Source organism: Plodia interpunctella, chromosome 17 (genome assembly GCF_027563975.2).
Source record: "Plodia interpunctella isolate USDA-ARS_2022_Savannah chromosome 17, ilPloInte3.2, whole genome shotgun sequence".
Lineage (NCBI taxonomy): Eukaryota > Metazoa > Arthropoda > Insecta > Lepidoptera > Pyralidae > Plodia > Plodia interpunctella.
In genome coordinates, this window is record NC_071310.1 from 5595913 (window position 1) to 5618326 (window position 22414).

Below are 22414 nucleotides of genomic sequence, written 5' to 3' on the forward strand. Positions count from 1 at the left end.
ATTCAGGCGCTGGGACTTAAGTTCAGTGTCATTTTATTTCTTATTTTTTCTTTTTAATAATTTCTTTCCTGCCCTTTTTTTTCAAATTTTAATAACAAATTAACCATTGTTCTATCTTTTGTATAGGATATATATTAGATGGCATCGTGGTAGCTTCCGTGAGTGGTATTAGTGTGGAGTGATGTGCTTGTGATCAACATGGTGGACTTGGATTCTGGTTAAGCTATGTTCTTACACCCAAGCTCCCGCTCGAGGGACTCCTCCGAGCTGGACCCGGTTATGTTGTGGCGGGGTGAGTTTCTGATATCATATTATCCGGTCCCACGACTCCATTTTTAACAATTACTACTCACAATTGGAGGAAAACTTTTTCAACTCCTATTTTCATAATAAGGAGTACACAATAGACATATCTTTCATATAATTTAGGTATGTGTGCTACTGCATGTGTAATAAGATAGTTTTACTACTAGAAAGCGCTCAAGGCTGTCATTCACCCAACGGATTCATCTAAAGGATTAACAATTTAACCATTACTCAGAGACGTAAAGATACATATCGTATCTCTTTCGCCTCATTTCGACCCGCTCGCACTAACTGCTCGCACTACCAGTTAACTGCAGCAACCTATAGTTACCGACGCTATCATTATCAGCCCGAGTGTAATAAGCACTAGGTTTATCTACCACACATCGGCGAAATTCTCGCGTCCTCGCGTCAACTCGAGCATAACAAAATAATGCAACTGGGCCGGCGATTCTGAAGGTTAACGCACAAAAACATCGTTAAATTCTATATTTTGCAACTGCAGTATTAATAAGGCGTAGGTATATCGTATGTGTGCAATTTCGAGGCATCCGCGCTGTCGCAAGGCGATCGCTGCGCCGGCGCATCCTCGTTGCGTATTCGCACTAATCGCCGGACGTACGCGGCGGAACCATTGTGAAACAGCCGCTACGAGCTACAGCGCTTCTGAAAATTTCATGGTCGGTGCTACGCCGTAGAATGCTTGGCGTCACCTATTTGTCTTTGCCGTCATTTTGTATGTATTATAAGTAACATTTATATATAACTACAATGTTTTCAATGAAATGTGGCGTGTGGCCTAGGATAGGACCACTCAATATCCTCCCGTGGATGTCGTACTATTCGACTAAGGAAAACAGCATAGGCCAATCTAATAGACAACAATAACATTCATTTTTTGCGCTGACCCCGGGGTTTGCTTCACCAACCCGATGGAAACCGAGATCATGCAGAGATGAGAGATATATACAACGTTTTCAATAAAATAACTTTACCACTCCTCCAACATATATAAAATATCTGACAATAAAAAGAAAATTAAATTCACACAGATGAATAGTGCATAATTTTTCTACCAATCCCGTCTTATCTTGATGACATCAATACAGTATCATGAATTAATTGCTTTACTTCATAGCTTATCGACATATCATTCTTAAATAAATAAGTAAAAATGCCCATCTGTGACAGATCCACAGACGGCTTTAAGACACGAACGGTAATTACGATTCCTTGGGCAGCCAATCATCATAATTTATCGTCACGAGTGATATGAACTGTTAATCCTGTTGCCCAGCATATCCTGTCTTCAAGATTTATCTGGTACTCCAATAACATTTCATATAACATGACATATAAATATATATACTTAACTAATTACTCAACTAATCATTATGTTTACTTGATTTGTTTATAAAAAATTGATAAATATCGATGCATATTCAGTTTTTTTAATAAACTATACGTTTCTCTTTTTATGATCCAGCACCGCTGTCTATTGTCCAATCAATTTTTATAAATGAAAAAAATCTTTATAAGTTTAAAGTTTTTAGAGTCTTTGAAACCGTTAGAGGTCCAATTGTAGTCCAAATAATACAGATCTATAACCGTCAAAGGCGGCGCTTCATTACTGTCAATCGAAGTGAAGTGTCGAAAAGAAAAATATTGGGCTTTCTTAGATACCAATAAAATGATACGTGCCATTTGGAGCAGCCACATCCGGTGGCCATTGTGGCTCAACTGGCGGGCTTCCGGCCGCGCAACCCGATACACACTCCTGCGCACGTGCGCAACCTTTTCAAATTTCGAAGTCTACGAAAATTTGTAAGGATGCTAGAGGCCATTTTGATCGAGTAAATAATGTGAATGATGAAGAGGGAAGCTAGAAACAAACATTTGTTTTATGTCCTTATTTAAACAGTCCAATCGGGCGGCGAGTTTCTTTTTTTATTACTATTATTCAATTAGCTGTTGCTCGCTAATCTGCCCGCGTTAGCCGATGTTTGACCCTGGGTCATTAATTATAACTATTCCATATTCCAACAAAATCAGCGCACTTATAATATCAGTACTTTAACGGAAATATAAATCTTAGTATATGATTAAACGCGGTAAACATAACACATGAGTACACAAAATCTGAGCGTGTTTTTGTCTTTCGCGAAGAAATAGCCTATGTTGTGAGCAATCGTCCAATCACTGATGGTATTCCAGGTAATCATAGTCATGGTCAGACAAAAAAGCACAAAGTAAAAAGATGACGAACGCCTATACATAATATTCATTGTAGGTAGATAGTAGATTAGCCGTAACAGCAGGTAGAGCAGCAAGAACAACCCTAAGGGGCTGGATTACGAAAAGAGCAAGGGTGATTCTTTATCGTGAATAATGTAGGGTGCTCACAAACCCTTAGAGCTCAATAAGCCCTTAATAAACCCTCGCAGAGTACCCTTTCAATCAAACCTTTTCACTTCTTTGTACTTCAGGTGTCCTTGATTCGTTTACCAAATTCAATTTTGTTGAATGTCATTGTACCCCTTCAAATCAAGGGTCAAACAACAAAACCTTACATTGAATATTCAAAACCGATTCTTATCATAATTTACTGCTATTTTTAATTTGGTACTCGTCAAATGTATTGATAACGTTCATGGTATATTAAAGTTTAGTACATATTCAATTCCTGTCGGTAATAAACCGAGTTGGAATTATTTGGCTGTATCGATACCTCTTATCTAAACTTTGTGCATTAATTCAATTTAAAAATCATGTCGAGATTTGATAGCTTACCGTGTCATAAGGGATTGATGTGGATTTTATATCTCTTTTTTAATTCAAATGCTGTTTTATTTATTGGCCCGGCAATATATTTCATGGAATTTTGCTAATGCTGATAGCTTATCACTGAACTATATAAATTCCAATGAATAATAATGATATTCTGGTTAGATATCATGAAAATACATTTATATTTCAATAACTATGCACATCATGTAGGCACCACATTTAATAATTTCAAGGCGTTGAGAAATAAACAATAGCCTTTTTGCGCGTCTACAGACCCAAATTTTCCAAAATCTCAAATTTCCCAAAAAAAATTGCATTCACTCCTTTCAACGCATCTACTCAACACCTGAGCCTATTGGTGTGGGAACCAGCAGAATTAGATTTCGCGGATTCCCATGGCAATGTTTCATGGAAGCCTTCAATATAAGTGTCGAGTTGCAAGGAGGCGCCGACAAAGCTCCATCAAAGCTCGCCGCAGCTTTGCCACGCCGAATTCAATTAATCGCGTTATTTGCGCTCTCTACTCCACGCTCATTGCAGGAATCCCCGGCAAAAACAAATATTTGACGACTCCTTGACGACTCGACTCTTCATTATCCGTTATTAGGTAGTGCGTTTTAATTGTGGCCGTTTAAGTCCTTGATTGCTGCGACTGGATCACGGTCCATGTGAACTTTTATCGCAATTTAGTTCTATTACGCTCTTGAAGTAGCTTCGTTCGTAACCAGTTTAGGAAGGGAAAATTTATATCATTACAACTACGTCCGTATATACAGTTAGATAATTTTATATTCATAACGTCCTTCTTTCATGATGCCACATTATGGTTGCAACGTTTTTCATCATAAGAAAAATGAACGCATCTTAAATTTTATTTTCTAAAAAATATACTTATTCGAAATCAGCTGAAAGCTTAAATGCGTTATTGAAATTGAACAAATCTCATAATGACGATAATGTTATCAGTGGGGTAAGCGTAGCCCACGACGTGAGGGGTGAGAGGGGCGCGGGCGGACGTCGTGGGCGCATATTGTCCTTCGCAACATTGTCCCCGATAAGACTGTCACAACAATGTCACGGGACCATATCACATGACATGGGTTTGGCTACTTGGATAACTTTCAGAAATCTTTTGTTGTGTTTGTGATTAGCTGCGGCGATAATATGTACACTATGTACAGTAAGTAGTTAGATAACATTTAAGTTCATTTTTGCTTGTAGTCTAAGTTTAAGTTAGTCTAAAGAATATAAGTTTAATAATCTATATCTTTACTACTTTTTTATGACCCTCTTTGGAATTACTGCTCAACTTATTAGAAAATATTATTTAGAGAAAAATATTAGAACACATTGTGAAACAAAGAATACTAGTTGTTGATCCGAAGACGATGAATAACAAAAAATAATAATAATCATAATATTCTCAGAAATTGTTCCAAATTTAAACGTAGATAAATGTCGCCTCTCACGCCATCTCTTCGAGTGACGGAGGACGAGAGAAACAAAATAAATTATTGCTTCCGGAAGTGACGTACAAACCACGCTCCAATTTAAGGTACAGTTACGAATCGCCAAACATCAACAAAAATAAAACTGTGTTTTATTTATTATTTTTGAGATATTTGTACTTTTTAAGAGTTTTTATTTTGAGCATTTTTGAGATATTTATACTTTTTAAGAGTTTTAAATTTCATCCCAAAAAGTCCGGCACAAATGCATCTCTTTGTAATGAATTTGTGCCCGGCTTTTTTGGAAGAAAACGGGAAATACTAAATTTGAAAATCATCTCTGCTTAAGTATGAACATAGCATTAACTTACGTTTTATTTCTTTATGGGCAAAAATATAAAATATCTATTATGTACCTATTTGTAAAATGATGCATAAAAGATTTTTTTATAAGTAAGCGCACGAAATCTGCTCTTTAAAATTCATCAATTCAGTTAATGTAGTGACGTTCACCGGATATTCTTTCGTTAGTTTCGGGTAAAGGTTACAAAATGCAACAAAAAGTTTGTTTATCATGTAAGCAGTTAATTAGATATGTTCGATTATTTTTTAAAATACAATCAAGCAAATTATCAATTTGCATGCATTTATCAATTTGAATGCATAAATAAATAGCTGCGATTCAAAACAAAACTGTCATCATTTTTCGAGTGTACTCGTATATAGTAACTTTAAATTAACTATTTAAAAATTTGGAAATTGACTCTCCGGTCAAAGTGTTATGGTTTTATTATTTATATACAAAGTACTAAAATATGTACAGGTATGGTATATGGTATATGTAATATAAAAATGTCCTGTTAATGTGCGTGAAATTTACACGTCACAGCGATTGTTATTTACACGAGCGAGCATTATCCCCAGTTGTGGATGAAGTACCCCCAACGCGCTGCACAGATTTATGGAGTGTTTTCCAGTGCTTTATCTAAAAAAGATTGTTTATCTGTAGCTTCCGTCGCGGCCTACGCTCGCGCCGCTTATTGTTTACACTTAATGTAATTCAAAGCATGGAATTCTTCGGTAAATTTTATTTTTAAATTTAAACCCGCCCTTTTGAATATCGAACACCGCCGGCTTATTTCATGATCGCTATGCGTTTTTGCGATCGATATTACGATTGTGCAATACGTAATTTATTTCTTTTTTGTTGCCGACTTCGTTCTGATGCCGATTTTATCAAAAGTCTTGCTAGTTTTTAAGTCAAACACGCAAAGCAGTATGTACTTATTATATTTACTTTGGTATAAATGAGATATAATCATGACATTAATGTATTCAAAATTTCGGTTATGAATGAAGCAAAAAAATAAAACTAATACCTATAGTGTTAGAACCGCAGGTAGAGTAGTAAATTGGCTAAATTATTGTTAATTTGCGTGCATGTAAAATATTCAACGCAGTTTTCAAAATTCTAACATTTTTTTTTTCAATTACAAGGCTCCATTTCCCTCGCGCACTAAAAGATGATGGAGCAGAGACAATATCCCGCGGTGTTTATTTCCTCGTCGCATTTATTCAAATATGGAAAACTAATTTCCCGTCGCACGTCATTTCCCGCCGCTACGCCTCCCTGTAAATTGCGTTGCAAGTTTTCTGCGAAGTATCTTCATCTTCCAACGTCTATTTATTAGTGCTTCAGTTTTAATGTAAAACACAGATTTAAATTAAGAACTTTTTTTTGTGGTACAGTTACTGGATACAAACACAAATTATGCAGGAAGTTGTAATTATTATAGTGTCTAGACATAGTTAATTTAATGCTACACCTTCATTACATTTTCTCTATTAAATCAGTACCAAAAGAGCATAGACAAAAAAATCGGCGTCGCTCTTCGGACGCGTCGAAATCGCTTCCTCCGTAGACAATGGCCCTCTATATCCGGCTGCACACGTGCTCAGGTGCCTATTATCCCGTCCCTTCCCCGTCCTTTGTGACCCACCACCCTGTAACTTGACCTGATTCGGCACAGACCCGCCCTTCAGCTCGTGCCCTCCCACTGAATCAAATTCTCGAAAGTCTATGAAGAAATTGATATTCTTATACATCTGTTCCAATAATGGTGCTATATCCATTTGTCAACATCCTGTGCCTTCCTTTTTCAAATGAACACAACAATACTGGCCAGAAAGATCATCTCTTTTCTATCTAGAAAATTGCAGACATGGGTTATTTTTTTTAACGTCATTCTGTTTCCGATAAATTAATTATAAGAAATATTAATTATAAATGCTAAAATTATAAATAGTTTACAAGTCATAGACCTTACTTCATAATATATCACATATGTTTCTCGGAAGGTAGACCGTTGATATAATAACAATTCTAAATTTAAATTCAAATAGTTTCCAAGTGGCTCACTCGCGCCGCTATCAAACAATAGGAATCAGCGTCAAGGTCGCGAGCGCTACATATATTATGTGTAATTACTATGTGTCTGGTTAGTTAGAATAGTTCCACGTTATATAACGAAGAAATATCAAATGATTCACAGATACATAAAAATATATACCAATTCGTACATTATACAAATCCGTAAGCGATCAACATTAAAAATTGATTGGAACATTCATTTCATGCGTGGGAAATTTCATAATGTATTTTCTGATATACATATAAATTGTACCTAATTTATTAATCTTTTTTACATAATTTTATTAATTTAGAGTCAAGTAAATAAGACTTGATTCTATTTTTCTTAATTCTACATTGACAATTTGCAAAAACTATATTTATTAATATGGTTTCTAATCTGGTAATAATGACTTTATTATTTCTCTTCTATTAACTAATTACCTTGTCAATCTTATCTCTGGATGACCTAAACCGTACATTACACTCAGGTGCGTCATTACATACATTACAAGGTAGTCCATCATTTAACAATTTAATCTTCCCAGCGGATTAGCTTTTTTTGCTGTTCTTCGAAAACAATGCCCTGAACTGATACTCAGAACTGTTATGACCTGGCGTCCTAAGTGAACGACAAAAGCGGCAAGCGTCACTGAATTAACTTCAAATGATTTATCGGAATATCTATGCTATGGCTATGCTCTCGTTGAAATAACTAAACATTGTCGTGTAGAATTCCGTCGCTCACCTAGGACGCAGAGGAAACTTGTGAGTAATTTTAAAGTTTAAAACGCGATAAATTACCAAGTACATTGTTTACTAAACGAAAACCCGTGTAAGTTAAGTTTAAGTTAGGTCAACCGTGCAGACCAATGAAGTCACTCTTTTTATTTTCAATCGGGTTTTCCCTCGACTCGAATAAGTACAATATACAGTTTTAAATTGCATCTAACAATATTTGCCATTGTTAATTGTTTTTCCTTCAATGATAAGAACAGGAAAAAGTGGTACGTACTTCACCAGTGCAATACAAATTTGTTTTTACTTACGTTATTTTTATTATATTGTATGGATAGTCTGTTTGGTGGCCATAATCAGCAGATATGCACGGGCCTATCTAAAAGCTAGAGAAGGTGTACAGTTGAGAAAAAATATGTAAGTGTGTCTACGGTCTAAATATCTTTTTATTAAAAAAAAAAGACTGTGATAGTCAACGATCTATGTATTCAAAGTTATGTTTATGTAATTATTATAAGCACTGCAGTGCATTATGTTTGTGTTAAAATAAGTAAGAAATATTTAGTTTATAGTTTTTTACATAATTTTATCGTTGAGTGTGTCTCTAAATTGTGAGTCTTAAATTGATGTTTGTGTAATACAATCGTGCGCTAATTTTCATGATACTCATCAGGGGGTTGGCAAAAAATCAACGGTCGCAACAGTTGGTCGTGCAGCAGGTGGCGCGACAGGTCGCTCGGGTATCCTCGGCTATTGTCGGAACCGCTCGACGCTCATTTTCCGCGGCCGCCCTCTCTCGGCTCTCGATCCGCCCGAAAGCTCGCAGTCCGCGATTAGGCGCGATCCGAGCTGGTGCTACGAAACGGTCCGTGAATAAGCTACGCGAACGGTGTTGTGCGTGCGAGTATACGTTGTGACAAATAAAATTATAACAATAAATATTACGCTAGCTGTTAATAAAAACATAACATAAAGTAAACAAACTGTAATTATTCAAAAATTATAATAAAATATTTTTTGAATTAAAAAGGAAGTTTATAGTTCGTCGAGTGTGATGAGGTGTTAAGTCCAGTGATTGTGCCCCACCAGTGGGTGCCGTCGCCATGCTGTTGGTCGAGGCACCGCGCGAAGCCGCCTTGCCTCCGTGCGCGGCCCCGCTAGACCTCCCCATGTCTACACTCACGAAGCTAAACTTTACAGACTATGGTGTCAAAGTGAACAAAACGTACGATGCGACGGAACAAAGAGACAGTAGGATAAACTATGAAGCCCTAGCTAGATTGAGCTATGAACAATCCGTGAATAGTACGAAGTTACACTATCCTGAACAAAATAGATTAGCGTATGATCCTGCGTTGGACACATTATGTGCTGATTCCTCATATATCCTTCCTGCAGGTTAGTTTAAAAATCAATACTGTCAAAAAATATTAATTATTTTTATACGTATAAATTCATATGACACTTTTTGTCCTCTCAAAAATAAAGTAATTATTCAAGCAAATTTACAAATTATTGTTATTAAATATAGTATTTTTATCGTCGCAGCTAATTTATGTCGCCGTAAATATATTAGTTTCCTTAAACGTATCGCGTTAATTGCGAAGCAAATATTAATGAACATGGTTAATTCATTAAAATTACTTGTTTTATTAATGGCGTAAAATAATGGTATTCTTAATAAATATATTTTGTTTATTTAATATTTAGGCTAGTAGATTTTATGTATTTTTTTATTCTTTTGGGTAAGTATTTAATTGTAAAAGTATTTCAAGAAACCCTTAACCACACCTGAAATAAGTTGAGTATAATATTTATATAGGTACCTATTTAAATTATCCGTTACTTATAAATCGACGACCATCATTTATTACACCTGTTTGAGAGCTTTCTTAACGGAAACCCCGCTTAAAACCTGAACTTCATCCTGCGTACGATCTCATACATAAAAAAATAACCATTGGTTCATTGAGAACTCTCAAAGCTCTGCCGGAAGCACTTTCGCCGCCGCCATGTTGGATCCGGCGGCGGGGTGCGCGGGCGCAGCGTTTCCGCCGCGTGACGCGCATAAAAAGCTTTGCAGTATTGTCACGCAGCTTACTTTGCATACATAGATTACGTGAATGTCATGTGAACAGCCTATCTAAGTTATATTATTTCCTATGCCCCTATTTATTACTTATTGTTTGTATAATGAAAAATCTTTGATAGAATAATAGGACTTGATCCATTGAGAAGATCCTTGATTTAACATAAATTGATACCAACATACTCACATCTTCTTTTGTTTCATTTATTTCACAAAATAGAAAATATATTCTGTTAAATCAATTAAATAAAAATATTAAATAAAATCATAGAAGATGAAATTAAAATTTTGATTATTTCGTTTTTATTTCATTTTGATCTATCTAACGACTGCTATGGCAAATAATCAATTTATCAGCATTCCTGTACATTTTCTCACTGAAAAAATCATAAGTACAGTTTTAATAATAAATAATGTTGATTCCATCTAAAGGTCAGTTTATTTTAATTGGATCAAATTATATTAAATTACACTTATTATTATACAATTAATTGATAAATGGTCCAATGAAATACATAGGTTTATAATTAATTAAAATAATTAAACGGGTTTATTTCTAGTTTTATTAACAGACTGGGAAATGCGTTCTCATGCTAAAGCCGTGTAATATGGTTCTTTTACACATCGCCTGATCGTGGATAATCGACATATCTTCTTCTGCAGCACATTTCGTCCACTGCTGCATGTAAGCCTCCTCCGATACACGCCAACCTTCACGGTCTTGAGCACTTCTTCTCCATAACGGGCCTCCAATCTTGGCGATGTCGTCACTTCAAAGGGCAACTGGTTTCATCCCATCCACGGTCGTTATTCGACGTATACGTTGATACCATAGATTTATATTTGATACAAAACTTGTGATTATAAAGGCTCGACTCTTTAACCTAAAACTGAAGCCTACTTACGTCTTTTTACAAGGCGGTCTCATAAAATAGGGTTCCAAAAAAGGCTAAGCCTAAAAGGGCTTGCGCTTTTACGGCTTAACCGTTTTTTTAAACAGCTTAAGGGCTAAAGATTTAGTTTTAGCCATCTACGATTAGCTATCGCAAAAAAATTATGTATAAAGATCGAAGATCTGGAACATCTGAACAAGAGTCATAATGATCCAGCTAAACTATAGGAAATATAGCTTTTCAGTCTGATGAGCATCTTCTGTATCTTTATGCTTTGTCTGTACAATCGAATTTCTCTAATAATTTTGACTCCTTACGAAAAATTGTTCGGCTACGCAAACGAAGTCGCGGGCATCAGCTAGTTAAATAATACGTAAGTTTTAAGACCGCGATTTTGGCCGATGTGTAGAATTGATATTATATGAATATTCATACAGCAGTGTCAGATTTAATCAGTGTCAATCCGTGTCGAGACTGGCGCGATGTCTCATGACTTGGCACAGTAAGGATGGCCCAAAAAGGAGCGAATCGAGCTATAAGTTACGATAACGGTGCGGCAGGTCGACCACCTCGTAATAATTACTTCCTCCCTTTTGAGTAGCAAATCTTCGTGATCGAAATTTTTAAAGGCATTAGCAAGGTCTTACAAAGACTTTTATAGTTTCTTCTAGAGGTATTGGCAAGTATATCATAAATATTTAATTATTTACGTAAGTGTTTCGTTGTGACTTGTGAGGTGTTTCGAGAGGATGAATTAAAAATAACATTACCAACTTATGTTTTATTAAATCTGGTGATCGGGATTTTGGTCAAATATAATTTAATTGGCCTCGATAGGAGAATTTCGATCAGTATATAATTTTGTAACAACTTCCCTAACGCATTGTTTACTTTGCATTCAAGTAATTTTACCCAATTAGCGTGTTATGAGCACTAATATTTATCAGCAGGCATTAGAAACACCTGTCTATCGCCAGCTGGTTCCGTGACTTGCCTGCACCTTCCACACCAAGTGTGTAGAATTCAGAAATAATAAAAGGAAAACCATATGCTAGCTGATATCGATATTAAAGTCGTTTCTAATAAAACTTTTGTTATCATCTGGCGTCGTTCGTTCGTCCAACCATCCATCAGTTTAATACCATCACCATCACCATCAACAGCCATTAACGTCCCTACTGCTTGGGCACAAGCCTTCCTATATGGTTGAATAAAAAATCTGTTTAATACCGGCTTATACATTTACATCTGATTGTTACATTATCGCTATACAATTTGCCTAACTTTGGCGGATTCAGTAAACATTGTTGATTTTTTATAACGATAAGTAAAAGTTTTCATATAAATTACGTAATGTTCATTCATTCGCGTCGGCATTTGTCTAAGTTCAGCGATAGTGTGTAGCTAATATGATCTCAGATTTTTTGGTTTCTGTAGTTTGTAACAAAGGAAGGCGTATAAGTTACATTAAATCAAGTTTCTTTTTGTCAGTTCGGTAAAATAAGCATCAAGTAAATGTGATAGAGAATATCCGTCTCGAAAAAAAATAAGTTGAAACCACGTTTTATATTTTGATTGTTATATATATATTGGCTTATACAGGAATCGTTGTTAAAACTGGCATGAAAGTCGATTCTCAAGTAAAATGTAATTAGGTATATATACCAACGTGGCCACCGGAACCTTGGTCAAACCGACTGGCGTTGGGCTGTTGCCAAATTGGCATAAAATTCATAATTTTTAAACACAATATTAAGTTTTATTAAATCCTTCTGAAGTTTTTCGTCAGAAGTGCAAATAAATAATTTCTAAGTCAAATATCATTATATAATCAATGATATACTATACTACCTACTTTACTAATACTTATTATTATTACATCATTAATATAGCTAATTGGATCGATGATGACTAAAAACGGTTTGAAATTATTCACATCAAAATTTTCCAATAATCTCAACTAATGTTATAAATGCGAACGTAAGTTTGTTTGTTAGGTACCTTTTCACGCATTATCTACTGGACCGATTGTTATGAAATTCGGTACACGGGTAAAAAATAACCTGGAATAATACATAAGTAGGGTACTTTTATTCTGACAATCCCACGGGAGCGAAGCCCCGGGGCGCAGCTAGTTATGTATAAAATAGAAAAAATATGTCACTGACTCCCAAATTACATCAACTTTATATACCCTAACGGGTTTAACCATATGTTATTTCGGTATCATCAGACGTCGTAAGGTGACTATAACCAAAAAATTGATGTGTCAAACACAGTGTTTGACGAATAGTTTGAAACACCATGACAAAAGGAAAGAAGTCTACAAATTGTCCTTTCCATGACGTCACAGTCGGCACGTAGGCGTTCATTCATAAATTCATATTGCCGCTTCCTGCGGCGGCGCTCCTAGTCTCCTGGCTTAATGGCCCTCCGCACTTACCCTTAATCGGTTCATGGAACAGCGTGGATTGTGCAGTGATTAGACAGACCCACGTGTCTTTAGTTTTTCTTTTAACACCACATTGTAAAAAAATGTAAACTCATGTTTTTGTACTTGTATAAATATTCTTTGTCTTTGTCTTTAACTATCTCTATAAGACTGTAACTAATACCATTGATAAAATAAAAAAACAAACCTTTGAATCCACCAGTGGGTCGAAGAAGAAAAAAAATGTGAATCCAAATGGAACGTGCGAAATTTTCGAGATTATCTTTTCGTTTAATAATGAAGGGATAAAAATAATGTCACAAACCAATAAAGCTTCAGCCGGATCACGTACGGTTACGGACATTGATGCGCCTGCGCCGCTTCCGTCCTCAGTAGCGCCGCTACATCCTGTCTCGTGTTTAATAGCCATCGTTTTTTATTTCATGCCAGTTTCTTTTAGCTGTCACTTGAGTTATAACCTGGAGAATCGATTTGTTCCATATTCAAATCACGAATTTGATTTTGTTTGAGAACGCTCGGTGATCCTATCAGCAAAAAACATTATTTTAATGTTTTTTTTTTATATTACGGAGGAATGTCTACATAATTATGGTTTTAAATATCTACTTTACACTTACATTCAACCCTTTGTAATTAGATATACTTAAAGCTTATGCAAATCTGCTTTTAAATATTAATGCGGATACACAGCTTTAATGGTTTCCCTGATGTCAGTCATGGGGGTCAGTGTTTACGGGTCACCCCTGCGTTCCCTCTCCCTCTACAGCCCCTCTATGACCATCGTTTTTGTAACGAACTGCGGCGCGTGCGCAGGTGGTTAAGCACCTGCTATGCATACTAACGAATGTTTAGACACGGCATATATCACAAATTCGCGAGGTCGCCATAACTTACAGAAATATCAAGTTTACTATTCTCAACCACTTTTCGGATTTATGACCTGCTCAGATTAATTTTTCAGGCTTGATATAATTGAAAATCAATCTGATCCTAAAATTATATTAAAAACGTTTAAAGCGTCATTAAAAAGTCTAAACTATCTATATACCGTTCAGATTAATATGAACAATTCATATAAAACGTTGTAACAAATTAACTTATTTCGGTATAATAAATTGTCGTTTAACTCATTTCTAACAAATTTTAAAATGACACACCACAACAAACATTCTTACAAAAAAGTAAACCACAAAATTCAATTTTAGCTAGACACCTCTGTCCCCTCGCAGCTCTATGGTCCTTAAGTCTAGACAATGTAATAATACAAAGCTATAACGATTTGCCGGCAATGTCGATTGTAAAGCTTTTATTGGTTCACTAAAGCATTCCTAGTGGCCATTTTACAATCTTGGCTTCTCAGTTTTATGCAACAAATATATTTACACTTAATTTTTTAACTATAAATTGAGATCGTTTGTGTTTACAACGTGCAATGTGTTTCCAACGAGAATCGATAAGGTGACACCTCGCATGTTTAAAACAGAAAAAAATCTATTCACGATTCGATTTTATTATTCAGTAAAATCTGAATAACATCTGCCACAACGCTTGATTATAAATTAATGCTAACGTAATATTCGACCGGATATTATTGTAAGCTCCGATATATTTATAACGAAAAACCGTGCTCTATAATTTTCCGTACAAAATTTAGCTGCATCGTCACTGTGGAAAAAAAAATTGAATGATTATTATTATCATCGGCGTGCCATACGCAATTTTATAGCCAATAAATATCGGTGGCTCTGGCGTTGGCTATTTTGCAGTGCGTCAGAAAAACCGTACTTTATTTTTGAACTGTACCCCTCAGTATTAACTTTTCCATGTGATGACGTGAAGACATTGATAGGTATTGAATAAAAATTCCTTGAAGTTTTAATATCGATTGTACTCGTATGAACCACATTCGTACATCCATAATATCTATTTTTGCGTGGCAATTTCAATACTTACCAACAAAAAAATAATAGTAACCGTTTTATGGTGTATATATAAGTTGTGAACACAAAATAAATATTATGTAACGTTTAAATAATAAATTAATAATTAGCAACCGTGAGCTACATGACAAAACAGCGTCAACGTGACATTAAAATATTAAACACTTCCCGCCGAAAGATGTTCCAATTTTGTTGAATTTGATTTAAATGCTACACGCCGACAGCCATTTCCTCTTATTTTCATACTTTACCACTTTTCACTTTTTTTAACAAATAATTTCTTCATCTATCACTCTATCTTGTTTTTTTGCGTAATATTATAATTAAAAGATAATATTTTGAAATTATATTTAAAATATGTATGTAGTAAAATATAGTTTTTCACTTGCTAAATAAATTTTCCACCATGCATTATGTTTTTGTTTTTCCATTGTATTTCTTGCACGACAACACATTTCGCTGTCAGAGCAGAGCTCACCTGCGGCTGGTATTTCTAAATTTAAAAATTCATATTTCGACTTCCGTTCTCAAATGGGAATTGGCGCGATGTTACTGGGATCGTTATTTCTGGCTAGTCATATTTTGCTCTAATTTTAATTCTATTAAATAAATGTTGACTGATATATAAAATAGGACAAACGATCCAAAAGTGATCAGCTTGCAGTTTCAGATTATTAGAATTTAAAAATTCCTCTGACGATAGATAGGGGAAAAGAAGGCATGTCATGTATGCATGTTTTAGCATATGATATATTTTAGATTAATTAATAAAAATGGATAAACGAACCCACAAACTTACTTTATCACTACAGAATCAAAAATTTGATAATAATTAAGTATCTATATGTCTTTGTTCTTAAAATGTGGACAAAAACAGTGTCTGTCAGCAAGGCACGCCATATGGCAGCCTTAGCTCGTGCTCGCCTCGAAAACTTTTCGCGGCTCTCGGGTTTCGCTGGAGAATAACAAGTAAAAAGATAATAAAAAAAGTTGGACGCCGCGTCACAGCTGCCGCGGGGTCTAAGGTTACTGTGGCATGTGCGAGCTCTCGCGAAATAATTTGTCTTTGGGATGGAATCATCTGGACTTGATGTCATTTTATAATTTAAGCCGGATTTAGCTACGTGCAGGCAATTCAATGCAGTTTTTGTAAGAAGATATTATCGTTTACATAATTAGCACCTGTGTAGAGTATGCTACCAATATGCTAAATTAGGTGTTTCCTATTCTTTTTTAAATACAGGTACTCAACTTTTTTAAATAAGCATGATACGGTCTTCATATACTCGTACATATGTAGGTATGCCAATGTTGTTAGTTTAAAAAGTATTATTGCAAATAATAATATAAAATACTTACCTACCCTAATTAAAATTAAAACGTCTTGGAAATTTTCTTCTGAACAGATTCAGATTTTGTAATCTAAGCTAAGAGATAATCAATCATAAACTGGACCAAAGATAAATTAAATGAGGTGAGTACAAAATGAATGAAATGAAATACAAAACTTATTTCAATTCATCTCTGAGTCGTTATAATACCAAAGACGAGAAAACAGTCACCAGTACCAGCTACCAAAGTCTCAATTATTTTAAAAACAGAAGTCTGAAAATTAAATTATGCCAAAATTAAATATGTAATTATTTTATGCCAGTGTCCCAATGAAACAAATCTTATTTGAATCTGTTCTCCAATGGTCGCGCCTCGAGGCGACCTTTCGACCTGGCGCGCGAGGCGTGGCCGCGCCCGATTGGCTCGCCCCGCCCCCCCACGCCTCGCGCAACCTCTCAGCCGATCAAGCGCTTCACGATTTTGTTACGTCTCATTACGTAAAGCTGAAACTGTATTGTCCGAGAAAATTCGCTTTACTATGTTAATACAGATACAGCGGTGAAACGACATATTCAATATAAGTAGTTGAAGTTGGGATGGGACTTTACATAGAATGTAGGTTTTTTACTAGTTAAATTTTATCCTTTATAGGTACATAAGTATTATAAAACAAAGTCTTCTGCCGCGTCTGACGACTGACAAACTGGATTTTCATGCAGTTTTCACCGATAGATACTTGTTACTGAGGATCCTGCTAACTCTAGCTGATTCAATTAGTTTATTTGATTCCTAAAATATAATCTTTTTGAAAAAAGAAACAGAATTAGGTAGGATTATCTATCCTACCATAATCCATCCTATCATAATATCATCCTATATAAGATACATAGCTGTACGACAAATCTCCATTTTAAAATTCTTTGTGTCTAATTAAAACTTACTGTAAGTTATTTTAACCATAGACAACATGTGTTTATGTGTAGAAGAAATCGCGGCAACACAAGTCACGGGGTCAGTTCCCGATTGGGCTTTTTACCTTTTTTCTAAAATTTATTGCTGTTGTTTCAACCACCGAAGGGAATTGTAACGAGCCGATTTCGCTTCATTAAAATACTTCTATTAATCGAGTTGACAGCCCTGTGATTTGTTCCGTGTTGTGTCCTTTTAATGTGACTTTTTGGAAGACGAACGAACATTGGACAGACAGTATTGTGTTGGTATTTACACGCTTCCTTTGCGCTTAATTGAAAGAATAGGGGAACTAATTCAGCATTGAAGATGCTAGTCAGATAGTAGGTTGGACGACTATGAACTGAATAAATTGATGTGGTGAATGTCATTTCGTAAGTCTTTATACTTATGAAAACAAGCAGAAAAGTATAATATATAATATATATTTTATATAATATATATATATAATATATATAAAATTTAATTCCAACGTTCAAAAACGATTATTGTTATTGTACCTACCTATTGGGCTGAAACTGAAGTGTGACAGTGACAGACAGCCCTTCGCGCTTAATGCTTTTTGCAATGTAAGTCAGCATAAGTATAAATACAGGAGCGCAGTATAATAAAGTGTACCAGGAGTATCAATGCTAAGTAATAGCAGCTCCGTGTTATTTATTTTTATTATATTTGAGTAAAATTTAGTCGAATATATTATCGTCTCTATATGGTCGACAATTATTAAACTTAACTGGACAGACGATAATTATTTAACTCAAGTTTTTTATCATTAACCGAAGTGTCTACATAACTATAATATCATTGAAACTTTGGTTAAGTTAATTGACCTACTTGAAAGATGTTTCAGTCGCTTTGTTGCCCTAGTTAATACGTAGGTCTGTAATAAGCTTAGTAATCAACCAAGTAATACTAAATTACTTAATTGTTCTGTGGCAGAAGCTACTATAGTAGATATGTATCAAGCGTGAGGCATGAGAGTGGTGACCGCTGACCATAGACACAGCCACACGAACAATAGCCGGCGACTACTGACCCCGAGCGTGTCCGCTCAGTACAGACCGCGGTTCTACACGATTTTGATATTATGTAGGTACCTACCACACAATTATGATTACAGTACACAATTATGATCAAAGATTTTACAAATTGACGGTTCATTACCATTAGGACTTATTATTTTTGTTTGATCTATTTTCGTTACAGATTAATTAAAGAAAAATAACTCATATTTTTAGTAAATTGTTAACTACGCGTTGACATCAGCAAAATCTAAATCGAAATTATATGGTGACATATATGTAAATACTTAAAGTCAAACCAATATCTAAGGTACTACAAGAAAAGGTTTGTGGTTGATGTACTACTTATGCAGTACACATAATGCCCCTACCTAATAATTTATGAAAACAAAAAATATATAAGTCTAGGAAGTGAATACTTAGACGTTTTATCTCTATATTACGTCAAAATAAAAAAATTACACCACTCTTTTCTCTTTCTCTTTCCGAGTCTGTTAATTGCTAACACTGGTGTCAGATTTTATTCAAGTCACCCTGACCGGATTGTCCTATTATATAGCTAGTAGATAGGAATACTATATTACACACGGTACATTCGGGATCAACGGCAGGACATTAGCATTTATGAAAATGAACAAAAACATTAAATTCAGAAATAACGTCTGGATATTTTATTCATCATCAATATTCATTATAAGCAGAAACCTCGGGTATTAAAATACATTGAAATTAAAATCAGTGTCTGCGAGCGCCGTGATAACGTGCGCGTCGCGGCGTGGAGGGGGGAGCACTCGGTCTGAGGGGGATACAAAATAACGTGAAATACAGAATGATGCAAAGCAGCCTACTCTACTTTATAACCGTTACCCTCAAATAAAGTTAAGAGCTAAAACTTAGTAATCTTGTGAGGTTGTAAGATGTCACTATTAATGTATAATTGAATTTTTAATGGTTTCGCCGGCTAATGTAATACGATAATTCTTAATTAATAACACGCACATTTTCATTCCCGCGTTTTTCCAGTTATTCACTTATCAACTAACGTTGGAACCCAGGTTCCGGATCCTACTTTTGTTCTTTACTTCGTACGGCCTGGGACGAGACACCACTATCATGTCACTGTCCTACTTGACGACATCAAGCCAGCCACTTTTCGGTTTCGCCCCTTTTGCGAAGACTATAGCATACCCAGACATAGGGAATATTCCGACTTCCGCAATACGTGGTTGTACTCATGAACTAGGTACTCATAGCACTCCTGAAGTTCGTCTACTATGCCATAGACATAGTAGAGTCTAGACAGATAAGCTGTCTTATCTATGCACTAGATATTTTGCGTGACATGGGTCCGGCAGCGCACGCGCACAGAACAAAGGGCGCGCCGTGAACCGGAGCGGTTCCGCCTCGGCACGTCTGCCGCACACACCTCGATATGCACAACGAAACGAATTTTTTCTGCTTATTCATCTGACATTGAATGCGAACGCTATTTGTTTCTAGACGTTAAAAATAATTTGCCTAAAATACTACCAACCTATTTGCAGGTACTCTTCCATTCGTAGTAAAAATACAGTGATTCGTAGTAAATCTAAACAGTGAAAGTGGCTTCAATTTTTAAGTTTACTGATATTTATTTACGCATAAATTATACGGTATTTATTCGATTTTCTAGCTACAATATACATATATATTTCCATGATTATTGTAACTCTTTTTCAGCTACGACGACTCTAAAGTGGTTTTATCAAAGCTAACCCTAACTTCTCTTTCTTTCAGGAGGCTACACAACTGGAGGCCCTCGCGAATCCAACGCATACGGCTACACAGAAACCCAGCCTTCGGCCCCGGCGGCCGCGCCCGCGCCTCCCGCCGCCTCCCCCCTCGACGAGTACTACCAGTCGGAGTACCCCCCCGCGCCACCCGCGGCCCCTGCGCAGCCCTACCTCGACGAGTATTACCACCACGCGCACGCACATACGCAACCACTGCTCACGCACGAGCCCAAGTACCAACCACATTCGTATACGAAGCCATATCCCAGAGGTAAGTTATAGAAAATCAAGATATTATGTACAGGATCATTTGTGTCTAAGAATGGAAGGACCGATCACATGTCTGGTGCTTGCACTGGCGATGCCGTCCCAACTCCAAATAGTTAGCAGCTACATGAAAATTGCGAACAGCAGTAGATATCCTGACTGTTAATCATAATCAAAATTTACTAGTTACAAATTTTACTAGTAACGCCCTGATTTATCAAACAATTTCATACATATAGTGTGAATTTCGATAGAATACTCGTACGTTGGTACCAAATAAAAAAAAATGCTATTTTTGATATGTATGACGTTATTTAACCTGCCATCTGAATTCAGGCGTCTTTCTTTTAAATGATTTTAATGAAGAAATATGAAATTAGTGTAGTAGTAACTCAGTCATTAAACATAATGATGTCAAAACAATGTTCGTCAACTTAGTCACAAAATAAAGTGCAGAACAGAAACAAAATATTATTTCCGAAAGGGCGCTCTACACGTTTCTGCGTACAATTAATTACACCATAATAAAAATAATAGTTTTTACACAAAAATCCACTGGAGTATAGCATAAAACTTAAAATTGGGGATAAAAATAGGACCACGTGTGTACCGATCAGACGAACACTCCCCAGCTAATTGGCATCGCTTAATAGAGAAGCCTCACATGATATGAGCGCAGAAAGGTCCTGGCCACGTGTCAAGTCTCTTGAATACTGGAAATTGAAAATTATAGAAACTCTTGAGCTACCTTTCTGCGCTAACATCATGTGAGGCTTCTCAATTAAGCGACGCCAATTAGCGCGCTTGTACGTGGGAAACTCGACACGAATTACAAGAGATGAAAGAATCCTCGCTTAGTGAATCTTTGTTAATTTACCAGCGCGTAAATCCCTCTTGACTTGTTATTGAGATTAGTGACTTATACGAAAGACTTTAATTAACACATTTTTTGCGATTCTTTTTTAGGTGATTAATTATTTTAATCGAATCCTCCTAGAAACCGGTTTTAAGTTATTTTTACCTATATTCGTTTTGACAGATTTTAGTAATTGAAAACCTTTTTGTGGTAAATAAATAGGATCTGCAAAAACCACTTAACTATTTTGAAAAATTATTTTAAATAAGGGCTTTCAAGTTAGGGACTACATATATTTTGTTTATCTTTCAAAAATAGTCTATTTTATATCAGTATTAGTTTCCCTCGTACCATGTAACCATAAAATATTGTTGATCCATGCACGTTTCATGTTTCCAGGCAGTGGTGGGCGATACGGTGGCGAAGGTTACGGCGAAGGCTACGCCCCGGAGTACGCGGGCAGCTGCGGCGAGTGGCCCGAGTGGCCGGGAGAGCAGCATGCCCTCATACCCCAGGACAAACTGGCCTACCCCGCTTCAGGACCCTGCTTCACCGGTAAACATGCTTACAGTAGTTCACATTGCAATTGAAATCAAAATCAAAATTTTGATTCAAAATCGTACACATGCAACAGGTTGTCGATTCTTCTAAAGTCAAATAGTGTCCTACTCAAAGCATTTCTTAGGCAATGAGAATTTTGAGCAATTTAATTGAAAATTGAGGAACTATTAGAACACGATTATAACTTAACATTCGCATGCTGTATTGTAAAAACTTTACAAATATTTTCCCGCACACGAATCAACTATCGGCTACGAAATTAGCGTAGCACCTCTACACGGCTACGAGAGCCCGTGTTCGCACGTTGTGTCGTATATCGTAAAGCAAGCGTACTACCCTTGCAGGTTCAGGCCCGATCCAGTTGTGGCAGTTTCTGCTGGAGCTGTTGACCGACAAGAGCTGCCAGGGGTTCATTTCGTGGACCGGAGACGGATGGGAGTTCAAACTCACCGACCCTGATGAAGTAAGTTACAATTCATTATCTAATCAAAATAATGTTTATGTTTGCTGTACTATTATTACTTTTCGTATAATTCTACGCGCGCAAAGTCCTGTGGGTTCAATGTTATTAA

General features: G+C 36.0%; 1 protein-coding gene across 5 annotated transcripts in view; it reads left to right on the forward strand.

Moving 5' to 3' along the window:
* LOC128677011 (ETS-like protein pointed) overlaps positions 1–22414 on the forward strand; it is a 127220-nt gene that overhangs the window by 102787 nt on the left and 2019 nt on the right. For 4 of the 5 annotated variants that reach the window (XM_053757526.2, XM_053757527.2, XM_053757530.1 and 1 more), the window contains 3 exons: positions 20163–20429; positions 21681–21836; positions 22187–22305. In XM_053757526.2, coding sequence (XP_053613501.1) covers positions 20163–20429; positions 21681–21836; positions 22187–22305 — 542 coding nt within the window. The remainder of the gene's footprint in view (positions 1–20162; positions 20430–21680; positions 21837–22186; positions 22306–22414) is intronic. The other variant, XM_053757528.1, reaches the window with a different exon arrangement.